This window comes from Cervus elaphus, chromosome 26 (assembly GCF_910594005.1).
Source record: "Cervus elaphus chromosome 26, mCerEla1.1, whole genome shotgun sequence".
Lineage (NCBI taxonomy): Eukaryota > Metazoa > Chordata > Mammalia > Artiodactyla > Cervidae > Cervus > Cervus elaphus.
The window spans coordinates 21,474,914-21,491,373 of NC_057840.1; the positions used below are offsets into that span (position 1 = coordinate 21,474,914).

Here is a 16,460-nt window from a genome sequence, read left to right on the forward strand (position 1 = left end):
AGCATGGGTATACCAATAGTACAAATAAAAGCTGAGATGTAGGCAGTGGGAAGAAAAGGAGGGTAACATTTTTACGAAAGATGCAGATGAGAATGAGGGTTTTACATCTGCAGAAAAAAACACAGCTGAGCGATGGTTCGAATCAGGACCAAAATGATCAGCGATTTGAAATAATGGACTGTAGCTAAAGAGATGGCTTTAGTTGTGATACATATGAACACCTCTTCTTGTACTAAAAAGGAACAACTGCACAGGTACAAAATGAAGACCCACCCCAGCTTCAGCAGACACGAGGAAGGAGGGCCCTCGGACAGGAAGCTTCCCACATCTCAGTGTGACAAGGCAGGGCCCATCCTGACATCCTCACGGGGGACAGCAGCGCACAGCCGGCGTGCTGGGTCAGAGGAGCAAGCCTTCTGCATTTCCTGGCCCTCAGATCCCACGGTCTGAGCTCGACAGTTCAAATGGGATGACAAATGAGAACCTATTCAGAAAAGCAGCTAAGACTTACAAAGACTCGAGCCTGTAACATAGGAGGATCATTGGGGAAAAAGTACATTTTCTCTGGAGAAAATAGGACTCTGGAGGAATAAAAAGGACGGATTTAAAGGCGAACTTTTAGTGTAGTTTAAGCACACAGGCTGAGGTTGGGTGATTGGAAGTTACCAAAGGTAACAGCACCGAGGACAGTCATGCACAAGCACCGATCCGGGGTGATATGTTGGGCTTATGCATGGTACACAGGTTTGAGTTTCAGACTCTAGAGTCCCTTCTGATCCTGACATTCCGTGACCTGACGAAAATGGAAACTCAAGCTATATCCTCAGGGAAAACAGTCGGACCGAGAGAAAAAGCCCGAGAGAGGTTCAAATTACCCTCTTCCTTGCTGTCGCTGACTCTCCACACCTAAACTTCACAGGGCTTCACTCTGTAGGCAGTTCTGCAGCCCTATTGCTTTACTCATTCAACTGATGCCCCCCAGAGGTTTCAGACCTAAAGCTAAATAATGAAAACAATGGAAGCCTCCCTCAGTGGGTGTTCGGACAGCAGAGGCCCACACCATGATTTCTGCACCTGCAGCTTGCAGACCTCCCTCTTCTCCCACCCACCCACAACTTACTGAAAGCTACTGGGTGAAAAACTCTGGGGAAGGGGGCGTAAAGGTGAATAAGACATACACGTTTTCCTTTCATGACACAATTTATTTCGGATGGCTCACTGTGGCTGTGTGACTTCAGAGATGAGATCTAAAGGTTTGTGAGTGAAAAAGCAACAAATATAAGCCAATTCAGTTTATTACTTTATGGACATTTTAAGGCGAAAGATAGTCCTAAGTCTTTAGGTCAGTGAAGAACACAACAGCAATGTGTTTCAGACTCTGAAACCTAGCCCCCCTGCACCCCCGCAATCCTTACCTTCTGTTGCTCTTCCCAATTCTCCTAAAACAAAAACTGATATCAACTGGGATTTTTTCCTCCAATTTAGGAAGGTTTAATATCCTCTTTTAACCTTAAGACTTAAATTTTCTCTCAAAAAATAATTTAAGTGTTTTGCATAATTCTAGAGGTAAACCCTTGGTTTTCTTCCTGTGGGTCGACATATCAGTCAGGGTTCGGTTCCGTGTCTTTGGAAAAAAATATAATATGTAAAATATATATGCTAAGTCACTTCAGTCATGTCCGACTCTTTGCGACCCTACAGACTGTAGCCCACCAGGTTCCTTCTGTCCATGGGATTTCCCAAGCAAGAATACTGGAGTGTGTTGCCATTTCCTTCTCCAAAATATATATAAAGAGATTTATTTTAAGGAAAAATAGCTGCTGCAGTTGTGGAGGCTGGCAAGTCCAAAACTGTAGGGAAGGCCAGCAGGCTGAAACTCAAGCATGACTTGTATGTTACAGCCTTGAGGCAAAATTCTTCCTTCTCTGGAAAACCTCAGTTTTCACTGATAGCCTTCAATGATAGGATCAGACCTTCTAGATTATCGGGAGTAAGTTTCTTGATAAAGGAGGAGATATATTTAAAGTCAACTGACTGCAGATATGATTAACATTTACAAAATACCTTCACAGCAATACCTACTCCAATGTTTGACCAAACTGGGCCCTGTAGCCTGGTCAGGTTGACACATAAATTTAACCATCTCAGTCAGTGACCCCGAGATGAAGACCCTAATCCCACACTGAAATAAAGCATGTCAGAGGACTACCTGTCAATGATCATAACCTTCATTGAATAGACTGGAATACTATCTACTCAAATCATTTCCAATATTGCAATGCTCTATGAAAATAGTATTCATAAACTGGATACCTCAGAATAGATTAAATCTCCCTGTATTTTCACTGATGATTTTTCACTGAGAATCCAATACAGGTTGACTTCAAAGCATCAAATAAACCCTTTTTTATCATTATAAGAACTAAACAGCCTGGTTGTCTCAAAAGTAAATGGTCTAGAAAGTACAGATATGAAACTTAAAGAAATCCTTCCTACTGTTTCAATTAGAGGAAACTACGGTATGTAGATAAATTTGGAAGGAGAGATTGTGAAAAAAGACATTTTTCATAGGAAGATAAAGTGTGCACAAAGGTTTAAGGTACTAAATTTTACATAGTTATTGATTTATTTGTTAACTAGACCCAACTCTGACCAAAGATGAATTATACAATTCTCTGGCACAGTTCTGAAATCAACCTAGTGGAAGGAAGTAACAAACAAATGCTGAAGTATAAAATGCTGGTGGGCAAGTTTAAGGTTTGGTCATTTTTGTTCAGTTAAAGGCTCTCAGTGAAAAGGATTAGCACATCCATTGTAACTGTGTGCAACCAACCAGAAGCCTAAACCTAAATTATACAGGTACAGACCTCCCTGGTGATCTAGTGGTTAAGACTTCACCTTCCAATGCAGGAGGTACGGGTTGGATCTCTGGTCGGGGAGCAAAGATTCCACATGCCTCAGGGCCAAAAAACCCAAGACATTAAGAAAAAAAAAAGCAGCAATATTGTAATAAACTCAATAAAGCCTTTAAAAATGGTCTAAATCTTTAAAAGTAAATAAATTATACAGGTAAGAGAGAACTATATTTGGGTTAAATAGCAAGCCCAGAAGCTTTCAAAATTTGCAAGTGCTAAATAAAAAATGTTCCTAATGCATCAAAGTGTGTGTTAGTCTCTGACTTGTGTCCAAGTCTTTGTGACCTCATGGACTGAAGCCTGCCAAGAATTCCTCTGTCCATGGGATTCTCTAAGCAAGAATACTGGAGTGGGTTGCCATTTCCTTCTCCAGGGGATCTTCCTGATCCAGGGATAGAAACCGGGTCTCCTGTATCACAGGCGGATTCTTTACCATCTGAGCCACCAGGGAAGAAGCCCAATACATCAATAATCACTTAAAAAAAAAAAAAGACATGAAGTACTTCAATGTAGATATTACTAGCAATCCAATTTGTTTTTTGATAAATACAGTTTCTTTTTGTCTTGCCTAACCTAGGGCTATTAAGATTTCAGGGGGCTCTTATATAGAAATAAATAACATCTCAGAAGGATGGATGAATTGATAAGGACACTCAAAGCACCCCGGAACCTCATCTCTAAAACCTTTTACCTTACACATCCATGTTCTAAGCCCTCATTTTAAAACTCATGTACACTTCAGACAGGCTACTGAGGAAGGATTACAATGCCAAATGAGACTTGGCAAATTTCCTAAAATATCACCAACACACCATTCTGCCTTTTTATCATAAGGCAAAATAGCTACATTTTCATTGTTAAAGGTACTAAAATTTTGGATGTATTTAAAAAAAAAAGGGCTGTTCCAGATACATGCAATAGTGTAGAAAGGAATCAACCTCATAATAAAAATCTGTTCCCCCTCTCAAATTTTTTTCTTGCTGGAGATAGTATTACCTGGGCTCCATAGGCACAGAGGAAGAGACTCACCCTGAACCCCTCAAACAAGAGGCACCCATGTCTCCCTAAAGCACAAAGCCAGGGTGCATCCAGTTCAGTATAAAAAGACTTTGTCCTTGCTTTCTGTTTACAAACCAAAAGAGGGCGGTTTACATAACCAAAGCTGTTTGCTTTAAAAATAACCGCAATACTGAAAATTGTTCCATGAAGTGTTTTCAGGTAGGTACCTCAGTAATAGAAAACCACGTGCTCTGTAGAGGAAAAAGTCATCATACACTTCAGAGCAGTGTGAACTCTACTTCACGGATGTCCAAGAGCCATACGCCGAGTCCTATTTCTGAACCAGCAGCCAGATTTAGAACAGCCCTTTTCCCTTTCCTCCTGACATTCTATGCTCCTCCTCTTCCAAAACCTTCTTGAATGACTCCTTAATCGCCTTCACAATGACATGAGGTTCTAATCATGTGTATGGTTTAGACTTGTGTTGTACAAATTGGTGGATGATGGGGACTTTTTTTTTCCCCTCCATGCTCAGAGTAGCAGGCAAATGTAAATAAACAAGATGACATTCTCAAAGCTGACTACTTCGGATACAGCTGGACTACCAAGAAATTCAATTAAAAACACCAAACTAGTGTTCTTTCCCATGAGGCTTCATTGGATTATAAGACTATGGCATTTGTCCTCTCATAGGTCTCCTGAACTAAAATAGCTCCATCTCCCTTTTCTCTATTTTCATGCTTTCTTTCTACTGTACAGCTATTTCTTCAACTTGTATTTTACCTTCTGATTCTCAGCCTGGGACTTAACACAAAGTCTTGGGACAAAGCATGTGGATGTATCTTGCTATATACCAACAAGAGCATCTTCACAGAGATGGTAGATGGTAGGAAGCCACTGGTGCAAGATAAATTAATGGGTTTGTTCCAGTGTTAAGCAAATTATACAATAATGCCATTTACAATTTTTTTCTCTGAAGAATGATACAAATTTTAATAGAAGATGGCAAAAAGCATATTTGTTCAATTACCACAGCATCTACTGTATACATAAAGACAATCTGAAGGCATCTAAACACCCAGGATCCCCTGGAGGAAGTGACATTTTAAGATTTACTAAGTTATTTTCAAGATATAAAAATCTAAATTACAAGGTGAAGGAGATAGTGTTCTCTTAGGAAAAATGTCTCTGCACATGTGCATGTCTCACTCTCTCAAACACACATACTCATATCACACAACCAGAACTGGCCTTGTAAATGGAGCCTCTGCAATTTAAGAAAGTCTCATAAAATTCAATAGGAAACTGACAAATAAGACAGCTTACTGATTTTTCTCTTTCATGTCTGTACTTTGAAGAAACCCAAACTTTCTTATGGAAGTTTGCAGAAGGCAAGCTGTATAAGCTTCCTCTATTTTCCTCGTAGTGAAAGTCGCTTAGCCGTGTCTGACTCTGCAACCCATGGACTATACAGTCCATGGAATTCACCAGGCCAGAATACTGGAGTAAGCAGTTGTTCCCTTCTCTAGGAGATCTTCCCAACCCAGGGATTGAATCCAGGTCTCCCACATTGCAGGCGGATTCTTTACCACTTGAGCCACCAAGGAAGCCCAAGAATACTGGAGTGGGTAAGGCTATCCCTTCTCCACGGGATCTTCCCAACCCAGGAATCCAACTGGGGTCTGCTGCATTGCGGGTGGATTCTTTACCAGCTGAGCTAAACATTAAATGAAGTGACGGTGACTTCTTAAGGGTATAACAAACCTGGCAAGTCCATCTTTGTGGTTTGAAAAGAATGGAAGTCCACCTTTCATGTAAAGTGCAATAATCCTACAGCAATCACACTTTAAGAACATTTAGAACTATAGTATGTTAATAAAAACACATTTGAATACCATAAAAACAAAACAAAAATAAGTCAAGATGGGACAGCGTGGCTGTCCGACTCAATTACAACACAGTCCATGAAGCTCACAGGCCAGGGTGTCACCATCTTCTCCTGGGAGGTTGCGTCCGCGTCCAACACTGTGGCAGGTGAAGGGCACCCAGGTGCTTTGATGATGCTTCCCATGCCTGGGACAAGCCAACGGCCCTGTGATCACAGCAGCTGTCAAGTCTGAATCAGCACTATATTCGAATCTCTTATTACGGAGGCTTCACAATTAGAAAATTTGCTTAAGGGAGAGATTTAGCATGCCAGGGTCCACAGTGTCACAGTGATGCAGCACTAATCCTTAATAGTCATGACCGCATTAATTATAACACTTCATGCCTATGCTGTGTCAGACACTGATCTACATGTTCGACGTGCACTAACTCATTCAATCCTCACTCCATGAAGCTGGTACCAATATCTCTGTTTTAAAAAGGAAGAAACTGAGGAATGGTCAAATAACTTACCCAATTTCCCTCAGCTTGTAGGGGTGGGGAGTAGAGCTGAGCTTGCAACCCAGGCAGCCAGAGCCCAGAGTCCTGGCATAAAATAATCTGTTGTTGTTCAGTCACTAAGTCGTGTCCAATTCTTTTGCGACCCCATGGACTACAGACCACCAGGCTCCTTCCTCCATGAGATTCTCCAGGCAAGAATACTGGAGTGGGTAGTCATTTCCTTCTCCAGGGGATCTTCTCAACCCAGGGACCGAACCTGTCTCTCATATATTGGCAGGCAGATTCTGTACCACTGAGCTGCCTGGGAAGCCCCAGCACAAATAGTTTAGCATTATCCCTAAATAATTGGGCAGTCAATGCTGAGAGTAAGACTATATGTCTTCCCACGTGCTCAGTTTCAGTATAATGTTGAAGAAAAACAACAACAACAAAAAAGATACGCTTCTCCGGGGATCATGCCATTGTATCTCCCCTACTGTCCTTTCTGTTTTGGCCCTGGATTTTACAGTTAAGCAGACACCAGCTACAAGGAGCAGAAAAGAGGAGACCAGTTCTGCCAAAGGTAAGCCCTCTCGGAAAGGGCTTCCAACCACAATGGATGGCACCACAAGGCCTTGCAAGCACACACAACTGCAACTCAGAAGTGTCTCTAGAGGTTCTGACACAACAAAGTCAGAGATGGTCATGTGAGGTGAGGTTCAAAGCCACAGATGTGAATAGTACTGTTGAGAAAAATTGCCAAATGAAAAGAGCAGAGCTTACCAGACCAAGCCTTCGGTCAAATACCACGAATGAGGAAAAGAAGAGGTGAAGGAAAGATCAGCCCAGAGGGCACTGGCGTCAGGTCAGGTATGAGATGGGAGGGGACAGCATCAAGGCTAAGGTCATCCTGGTGCCACGTATTTACAGACGGAAGAAGCAAGGGCTGGTCTCCAGCCAGGCACCTGGTGATTAGGGTTCATGGGTCACCATGAAGATCTCTGAGAAAAGTATGCAATTTTCTACAAACAGAACCCTTAATTATCCACCCGAAACTGAACTTTGAGGAGGAGGAAGAGGAAGGCAGTGCAGCAACTGAGCCAAGTAGACAAAAAGAAAGCTAATTACCTAACCTTGTGTCTACATGAGCATATTCAGACAATAAAGTGCATAAATATGTCCCAGAATATGTGTGTACATACACTTGGCTATTCAAGTGGACTCATACCCATATTTACTTCTCTTTCCTTAAAAAGAAAATGACTGGGCTAAAATAAAAGAGTAAGCTCGATAGTTTGAGGGCAGTAGATGTTACAATTTTCTAGGTGGTTTTCATAAGATACACTCAACACCTCCAAATTAAACCTAAGAAAACTGGAAGAGCATTAAGTAGAAATGGATCTAAAGTAGTTCTCAATCTTGATCGCACACTGGAACCACCTGGGGAATTTTTAAAAAATACTGCCACCTGGCTCCCACCCCTAGAGATTCTCAGGTAATTGCCTAGGGTGCAGCAAGGGTATCGAGTATTTACAAGGTCCCCAGGTGATAGCCAACTGAGACTACCCAAGGCGAGTGAGAACCAATGATCTGAACCAATGATGTTCCAGCACATGACCTCAATAATTGGTTCAACAACATGACCTTGTGGCAAGGACTGAGCTATATTTAGATAAACCCAGCAGGGCTGTGGGGTATACTACCTTAGAGCATCTATCTGAAAATAAACCGACCCAGCAGGAACGATGGAAGCAGGCAACCGGGCCCTGTTTGGTATGTCTGCCACACTAAAGACGTCAAGAGCTTCTGGGAAACAGAGGCCTGCCTGGATTAAAACCTTGAAGGGCAGTCAGGTGTTTTCATTACAGCCAATTATTATGCACATTACTGTCCACCCAAACAGGCCTTGTGGTGGGTTGTGGGAACACTAGAAGAAGGGGGGGTCCCTTCTAGAATTGCACCTTGGAATTTCAACTTTTCCTAGACTATAACAACGGTGTCAGGGATACAGGTTGTATACGTGGAAAGTTAAGCCACAGTAAAAGATATTTCTGTGTACCACAAAGCCAGTTCTAAAAAGCAGACTTTTAGAGCATTAAAAAAGTCACAGAAGAAATTAAGCCATCCCAAATCTCAATACTCTAAACTGAAATATCACAGTTTTACTAAATATGCTTGCAAAGCCCAGTTCATAGATACCAAATGCATTTCACTCAGCTTCCTTTCTGCTTCATTTTGCATTTCTACATTCATCTGCAGCAACATGGACGCAACTAGTGATGATCATACTAAGTGAGGTAAGTCAAAAAGAGACAAATAACATCGTATGTGGAATCTACAATATGCCACAAATGAACCTATCTACAAAATAGAAATAGACTCATAGACAGTACAGACTTGTGGCTGCCAAGGGGTGGGGGGTGGGAAGGATGGACTGGGAGTTTGGGGTCAGTAGATGCAAACTATTACATATAGAATGGAATGGATAGACAAGGAGGTCCTACTATATGGCACAGGAACTACATTCAATATTCTGGGATAAACCATAATGGGAAGTATAAAATACAATGTATATGTGTGTTATGACTGAGTCACTTTGCTGCACAGTAGAAATAAGAACACTGTAAATCAACTATACCTCATTAAAAATCTTAAAAAACTGGTTTTTCTAGAAAAGCCTGAACACCGTACACATTTCGCTTATAGAACCTTAGCCCATGCTGAGTCCAAACACATTATCAAGACTTTTTACAAAGCTCTATAAGTACACTTCAGTAACTGAGAACTGACACTGAGCTGGACAATATAAAGTCTGCCAACAAAGAAAACAAGTTACTGTAATACTTCCAACTTTCTTACTGAAAAAAAAAAAAAAAAAAAAAAAATCCAAATTCTGGAAAGCCTTATTTCCAGGGGTTGGAGGACAGACAGGAAGCAGTGAGAAGAGAATTCGGACTAGCATGGAATGTGCTGTATGACGACACTCCTGTTCATCATCGACTTCAGAATGCAGACTCCCCAAGAAATAAATACTACGGAAAAAAAGAAGCTGATGACATTTGAGCCAAACAAATCCTCATTATACCCTGGGCTCTGGGAGCACCTCCACAGGTTTTCCTGGTTCAAGTGAGCATCAAGTAGTATCCCGAAGGGCACCAATTTACTTTAAGGTGACTACAATGCTTTACTCAAAGAACTGAGCGCAATGTCTAAAAACCAAACCTAAACGTAACAACAAGTATTGACCAGGATGCAGAGCAAGTAAGACTCATATACACTGCTTGGAGGAATGCAAGACTGCACAGCCACTACGGAGAACAGTTCATTGGTTTCTTACAAACAGGTAGTTACCTACGAGTCAGCAATTCCACTCCCAGGTATTTCCCTTAGATAAATAAGGAAACCTTGTACCTAAGTGTTTGCAGTAATATTTATATCACCAAAGCCTGGAAATAGCCAATGTTTCTCAATGGGTAGATGGATTAATCTGTGGGACTTCCTTACAATGGCAAACCAGCAACAAACACTGATGTCCCCAACACATTCGAATCTCAAATGCATTATGTTAAGCGAAAAAAACTCAGACTCAGAAGTCTACGTGTAGGATGCCACTTTTATGACAATCTGGAAGAGGCAAAACTAGGGTGGTGAGCAGATCAGTGGTCGCCAGGCGTTAAGGGCAGGAGAGCTGGATCACGGAGGAGCCGCACAAGGGAATTTTCTGGAGTGAGAACTCTTCTGGATCATTACCATAGAGGTAGTTACATGACTATACATTCGACAAAACTCAATGAATCACATACCCCCCCAGAACAGTAAGCTGTGTGCAAATTCAAAAGTTTTAATAAGAAACATTTCAAGCATTTTACACTTTTTCTTTTCACCAGTGTATTTTATGGAGAGTCTTTTAAATTGGCTATCTTTACTTCCCAACTGCTAGTCTATTAATCCCATAATCTGCTACATCCCCCACTCTGAAATGCCCCAGCTCTGGGGGTGGTCAGTGACTACCCAGTAACAGCGCCCAGGGCTTTCTTTTCAGCCTCTGAATCCTTGACCGGCTCATCCCTCTCCCTTGGCTGGTACAGCACTGCTCAATTATGCTTCTCCTAACCTTCTGGCTTTCCACCTCGTACCCTTGAAGTGTTCTCACCCCTCTTTCAATTTTCCTTTCAGAACCCTCCTCATTTTCAAGGCCTCCATTACATTCCCCTTATGGAATGAATCTTCTCAGAGTGCCAACCTTCATTTTCTCCTTATTCCCACCCTTCCAGGTGTCCATTAAATATTTTCTTGCATCTCTCCCTTGCAGTTCAAATCTCTGTGTTTAAAGCAGAGATTTGTCTGGTTCTCCCACCAAAACCAGGTCCTCCTCATGACTATATTCATGCCACCCTTAAACAAATGAACTGAACTCAAACCTGGAGTATAAACTTAAATGTCAATGTTTTACCTGCATCCTTGGACACATGCCTCTAGAGAATCTTGAATTAAATCATTCTCTTCCCACATTCACTGCCATGCCATAGTGCCAGCCCAACGCCTGCCCAGGAGGTTCCTTCAGGAACTTCAAAGCTGGTCTGTATGTCACCGCATGCGTCCTTCTTAAGTCCCTCCCCTAGTTTACAACACTACTTCAAAATGAGGATCACGTGGGTAGAACACCAATTCCCCTCCTCATCGCCAGAGATTTGGCTGATCTACCTGACTACATGTATGTTCCTCATAAACTCCCTCCTCCCCTTGCCCCCGAGACCCTTCCCAAAGCAGCAATTAATCAAGGGAATTAATCAAGGGACTGGCTTTCCTTGATGAAGGGACCGTGCACTTCTAAAATGCACAGCTGAGCACTTGTGCCAGACCTTGCTAATCAAGCTTTCAAGATCCACAGGTAGAGAATTACCTAATTTATCGCACTTTATCAAGATATGTTATCCTTAGGAGTCATCAACAGTTTCTCACTGCCTGCAGAATCATGGACTAACCTCTGAGCTGGATCACTCAACAACACGACCTCAATTGCCTTCATTCCTAATCCGTCTTCTAGATTCTTTCACGCTAAGCTTCACACGACTCACTAGGACCCAAATTTTGCTCTTTTCCACATCTGCACCTGTATTTTTTTCTCCTGCCCCCATTCAACTTTATATGTCACTTACCTATTTTAAAAGTTTAAATTAATTCCTACACCCAGTACATCCTCCCTGATGAAAGGCCACAGCTTAGAAGTAACTCTATCTTCACTGAACTCCTTATAACCCTGTAATTATTTGCTTGTGGGTTTTGTTTTTCTTTTGAAATCTAAGGATCATGTCTTTATCAACCTTTCAGTCACCATTATGTTTTCGAGAAGGTACATATTTCTTGGTTAAATTATTCTAAACCTTAATATTTTCAACTCATATTAATAGACTTGAGTTTAAAAGAAAAAACAAAAATAGCCCCAGGGACTTCCCTGGTAGCACAGTGGATGAGAATCCATCTGCCAATGCAGGGGACATGAGTTCGATCCCTGGTCCGGGAAGATCCCACATGCCACGGAGCAACAAAACCTGTGTGCCACAGCTACTGAAGCCTGCATGCTCTAGGGCCCACAACTACGGAGTCACAACTACTGAAGCCCACGCAGCCGAGAGCCTGTGCTCTGCAACAAGAGAAGCCACCCTCAGTGAGGAGCCTATAGCACCACAACCAGAGACTGGCCTACATGCAACAAAGACGACTCAATACAGCCAAAAAAAAAAAAAAAAAAAACCCTTTCAAATGATTATTTTTCATGCCCCAGGAAATGAAGATGTTAGAATTCTTTTTTACAGAACATGCCAATGTAAATTAGTGATTCACACACATGCCTAACTAATGTATCAATTAAATGCAGGCTCCTGAGCCCACAGGCCTAGTCTAATAATACTTCCCTTCTACTTAGCAAGATGTAAAGGTAAGAATGAGCTAAAATATAACAGGGAAAAAGTTATCTATTCACCTGAATGAGGCATTACTAGCTCTAGGATGTGAATTTCAAAATGGATGAATTTAATGCCATCTGAACCCCACCTAACAATTTTTATTTGCAGACCCTGAAATCTAAGATCTTAAATACCACTTTATAATTTGGAAAAAACGCAGTGAAGAGTCATGAACCAGATCACACTAAAGGTCAATGCTCTTCCTGCTAAAGAGAGCTGCTGCTGCTGCTGCTAAGTCGCTTCAGTCGCGTCCGACTCTGTGCGACCCCATAGACGGCAGCCCACCAGGCTCCTCCATCCATAGGATTTTCCAGGCAAGAGTACTGGAGTGGGGTGCCATTGCCTTCTCCGGCTAAAGAGAGAAAAAGCCCATATTCCAGGTTCTAAGTCATTTCCCCCAAAGGAGTGTCAACAGATTTCATAGGTTATCAGTATGAACTTATCTTCAGTCTGTGAAAGTGTGCTCTCACGGATTAGTCAAGAGCAGCTCTAGATTTGGTTTTAATTCAATAGACTTTTTTAAAGGAAGTTATTAAATTGACAAATTAGCTCTGCACACTCACTTTCACAGTTCTTGAGCACTAGTATAAAATTAAATACACAAAGCCTGGGCAGAGGCAATTTTGTGAATTTCAGTCTGCTACACAAAATAACAACCTGAATAGACTTGACATCCTCTAGTGGTGAAACCAAAAACTTGTTTCCAAGTCAATTATTTTGCTCAGTTCTTGCCTACCTTTAAGTGGAAAAAATGGTTCACTTTAAAGAAAAAATTAAAAACTCTTCATAAGGAATGTGACTTGACTACTTCTGAGTAGAAAATAAACATATGCTGACAGAAATACAGTTCTGAATGCTGAAAGAAATATGATTTTTATAACCTACCTTTCAATATTCTTAAAAAATGTCTCATTTTATGGGTGGTATACTGCCAGTTTCAACCCATCTTTGATACACACACATACATATGTATATAATAATGAACACATTACAGGTGTTACTTTTATAATCAACTGAGATTCTAATCTAAATTGCCCTAAAGTTAGACCACTGTCTTTTCAAGGACAGAAAAACTAAGACATTTAAGAATGGGCTCTACCTCCAAATAACCTAATGTGCTGTGCTGGGCTTAGTCACTCAGTCATGTCCGAATCTTTGCCACCCCCCTGCCAGGCTGCTCTGTCCATGGAATCCTTCAGGCAAGAATTCTGGAGTAGGTTGCCATGCCCTCCTCCAGAGGATCTTCCTAATTCAGGGATCAAACCCAGGTCTCCTGCATTGCAGGCGGATTCTTCACCATCAGAGCCACTGGGGAAGCCCAATAACCTAATAACCTGATCTAAAAGGGAATTCAATGAATCCTTCAACAAATGTTGCCATTTAAGGTGGCAATGTTCTTCTCTTGATGGTAATAAAAGACAGAAATCGCCACCCCATCCCCCAAAACTCACTTCAATATAATCCTGTAATTATAAAAAAAATAACTTGCAGCATTTGTATGTTAATATTAAATACCTCCATAAGAAGAAAAGTACTACACTGAAGTCTGATATTCAGATATAGGTCACATATTTTAAATACATGAAAAACTTCCTAAGTTGTTACAATCCTCAAACAATTGCTACCCAGATTTAAATATATATATATATATACCTTCACCTTCCTTCTTTCTTTGGCACCTAATCACACAGGTCTTCTGACCATGAAAAGCCATAACAGAAATCCAGGGCTAGAAAAATAGGAAAAAGATATGAGCCAGAAATAAGCTTTAGTTAAACTATGGCGGTTTAGTCACTAAGTCGTGTCCAACTCTTGCGATCCCATGAACCATAGCCCGCCAGGCTCCTCTGTCCATGGGATTCTCCAAGCAAGAATACTGGAGTGGGTTGCCATTTCCTTCTCTGAGGGATCTTCCCAGCCGAGGGATCAAACCCTGGTCTCCTGCACTGCAGGCAGATTCTTTATCAACTAAACTACACTTATTCAAAAGACTATATATAAAACTTGTCCTTTGGAAACTGAAGTTTCCAGGCAGAGATGTGGAAGAATTGTTTTCTATGAAGGAGATGGTAGCCAGTTAAATTGCCTTTATCATAAAGAAAATATTTCACTGACAGCCACATGGTTGATTTGTATGTTAATTGTTAGAAGCATGACCAGTTCCTTAGCAAACATGCCTGAGCACTGAATAAACTAGTTTGTAATTCACGAACATCTGAAAATCTTGTTCACGTGCAAATTCTAGGAAATGCTTATTTATTATTTTTAGCATAAAACGTGCGTATTAACTCACTGGAACAATTTTGCTTCAGAAGCAGTTTTTTTGTTGCTGTTGCCGTTTTTTCCTTTGCGCGGCTTAGGCACCAAACCGTTTCTATTCTTAATGAGGACACTGCCCTCCTGCTGCACTAACCCTCAGAACCCAGTTTATCAAGTTCTCTAAAGCATTTACAAAGGCACGTCCTCTTAACCACTCCTTCCCCACCCCAAACCAAAATAATGCCCTGCCAATCTTTCAAACACATTAAGACAAAATAAACCACCCTTCAGGAAGTAGCGTGACTTCAAAGTAAACAAGTTCAAGATGCCTTGTCTTAATCTCAGGTACTTTGGCTGGAGGGATTAAGTCTCCAGACTTTAGGTGCCCCAGCTCTACCTAGCTGAACAGATCCTTTCGCATTAATAGATCTTTCGCATTAATAGAAGCATACCTTCTAAGTCAACACCTCTCTTTTGAGGGTGGAGGGAGTCTCACTTTTAGGTAACAATTGTTTTTGCGATTATGTGTAAGCAGAAAACGCAACTTAATTGGGGAGCCTGCAGTTGGCACTGCTTTTTAAAATAAGAAACTGCCTCACCGCCCCCAAGTGTAGGAAGGTACCAGAAACAGTTTACTGGCCAAGAATAGAAGAGGGGACTAGAAAAGAGAGGTGGATCTGCAAGAAAAAGTGATCGCGGGGGGGGGGGGGGGGAATCGAGTGTGGGGGGGTGGATCGAGTGGAGGAAGGGAGACAATGCTCTCAGGGATGTGAGCTCCTGCCCTCGACCGCGGCTTGGAAGTGGAGGGGGGGGGGGGGGGTCCTCAGTACAGCGTTCGGAGGGGCCGGGACGACGTTCCCACCTATGGCTGGTGCACGGACTGAAAACATGAACTCTTGAGGATCCTTTCAAGTCAACGACTCTCTGAGACCCCCACCAGCACCCGCAGGCCCCCACCATCCCGAAAACAGCCCCTGCTTCCCGACCGCCCCGATCTCGCTCTTCTCGCGACCAACGTCGTAACTGCGGACCCCAGGACAATCGCTCCGGAGCGCCGGGCTGCGTCCACCGCGTCGAGCGACCCCGGCATCCAGTGCGCCAGTTAAGGCGAGAAGGTTTGCGCAGAAAAGGATAATCCTGCGAGCCGCACCTGGACAAGGATTTTCCGGCTGGTGGCTTGGTTGGGGGAATACGATTTCCCCATTCAACCGAATTAGACCCAGCCTGGCAGGTGGGAGAGGAGGACCGGCGTCTCCCCATTTCCTCCTCCCGCCCGCGCTCCCTGGCGCGCTTCCACCTGTTGGGGGGAGTCGAGCTGGAGCGCGAGAGGGGCGGCCCTGGCTGCGGCCGGGCGCCAGCGAACTTGGGCGCCGGGGCCGCGCGAGCTACGCGCGGCGGCGGAGGAGGGCGGAGGGCCAGCGCGCTCCGAGCCGGCCGTTCCGGGCCGCGGCCGGGCGGGGGAGGGGAGCGCCGGCCCCACGCGAGCCCCGCAGCCCCGCTGGCAGCCGTCCCGCCCGCGCCCGCCGACCCCCACCTGGCCCCGCAGCTCAGTCACCTGTTTCGCTCTGCGCCACGCCATCGCCGCCCGTGTGGCTGTCGCCGCCCGCTCCCAGGTCCGCCATGGTGCTCCGATGACGCGCCCGGAGAGCCGCTCCGCCCTCTTCCTCGGCTTGGCTCCCGCCGGCCCCCCGCCTCCCGGCCCGCGGCCCAGACAGGTGAGCGCGGACTGGGGAGGGCGGAGGAAGGAGGGAGCGAGCGCTCGCGAGCCCGCGGCGGCCTGCGCCCGGCGCGCCCCCTCGTGGGCAGGTACGGCGTGGCAGCCGCTCCGGCTGACGCGGCTGTGTTTCCGCAACCAGAGCAGCGGGCGGAGTCTGGCAACCTGGGCCGCGAGCTTCTGGTCCCGGCTGCCCGGCTCCTCGAGGTCTGCAGGGGGTTCGGGGACGCTTGGTGGCGC

General features: G+C 43.7%; 1 protein-coding gene across 1 annotated transcript in view; it reads right to left on the reverse strand.

Annotated features, from left to right (window-relative positions):
• MAP7 (microtubule associated protein 7) overlaps nt 1-16,224 on the reverse strand; it is a 171,532-nt gene extending 155,308 nt beyond the window's left edge. The window contains exon 1 of the mRNA XM_043888117.1: nt 16,062-16,224. Coding sequence (XP_043744052.1) covers nt 16,062-16,128 — 67 coding nt within the window. The 5' untranslated portion in view covers nt 16,129-16,224. The remainder of the gene's footprint in view (nt 1-16,061) is intronic.
• Between the last annotated feature and the right edge of the window lie 236 nt (nt 16,225-16,460).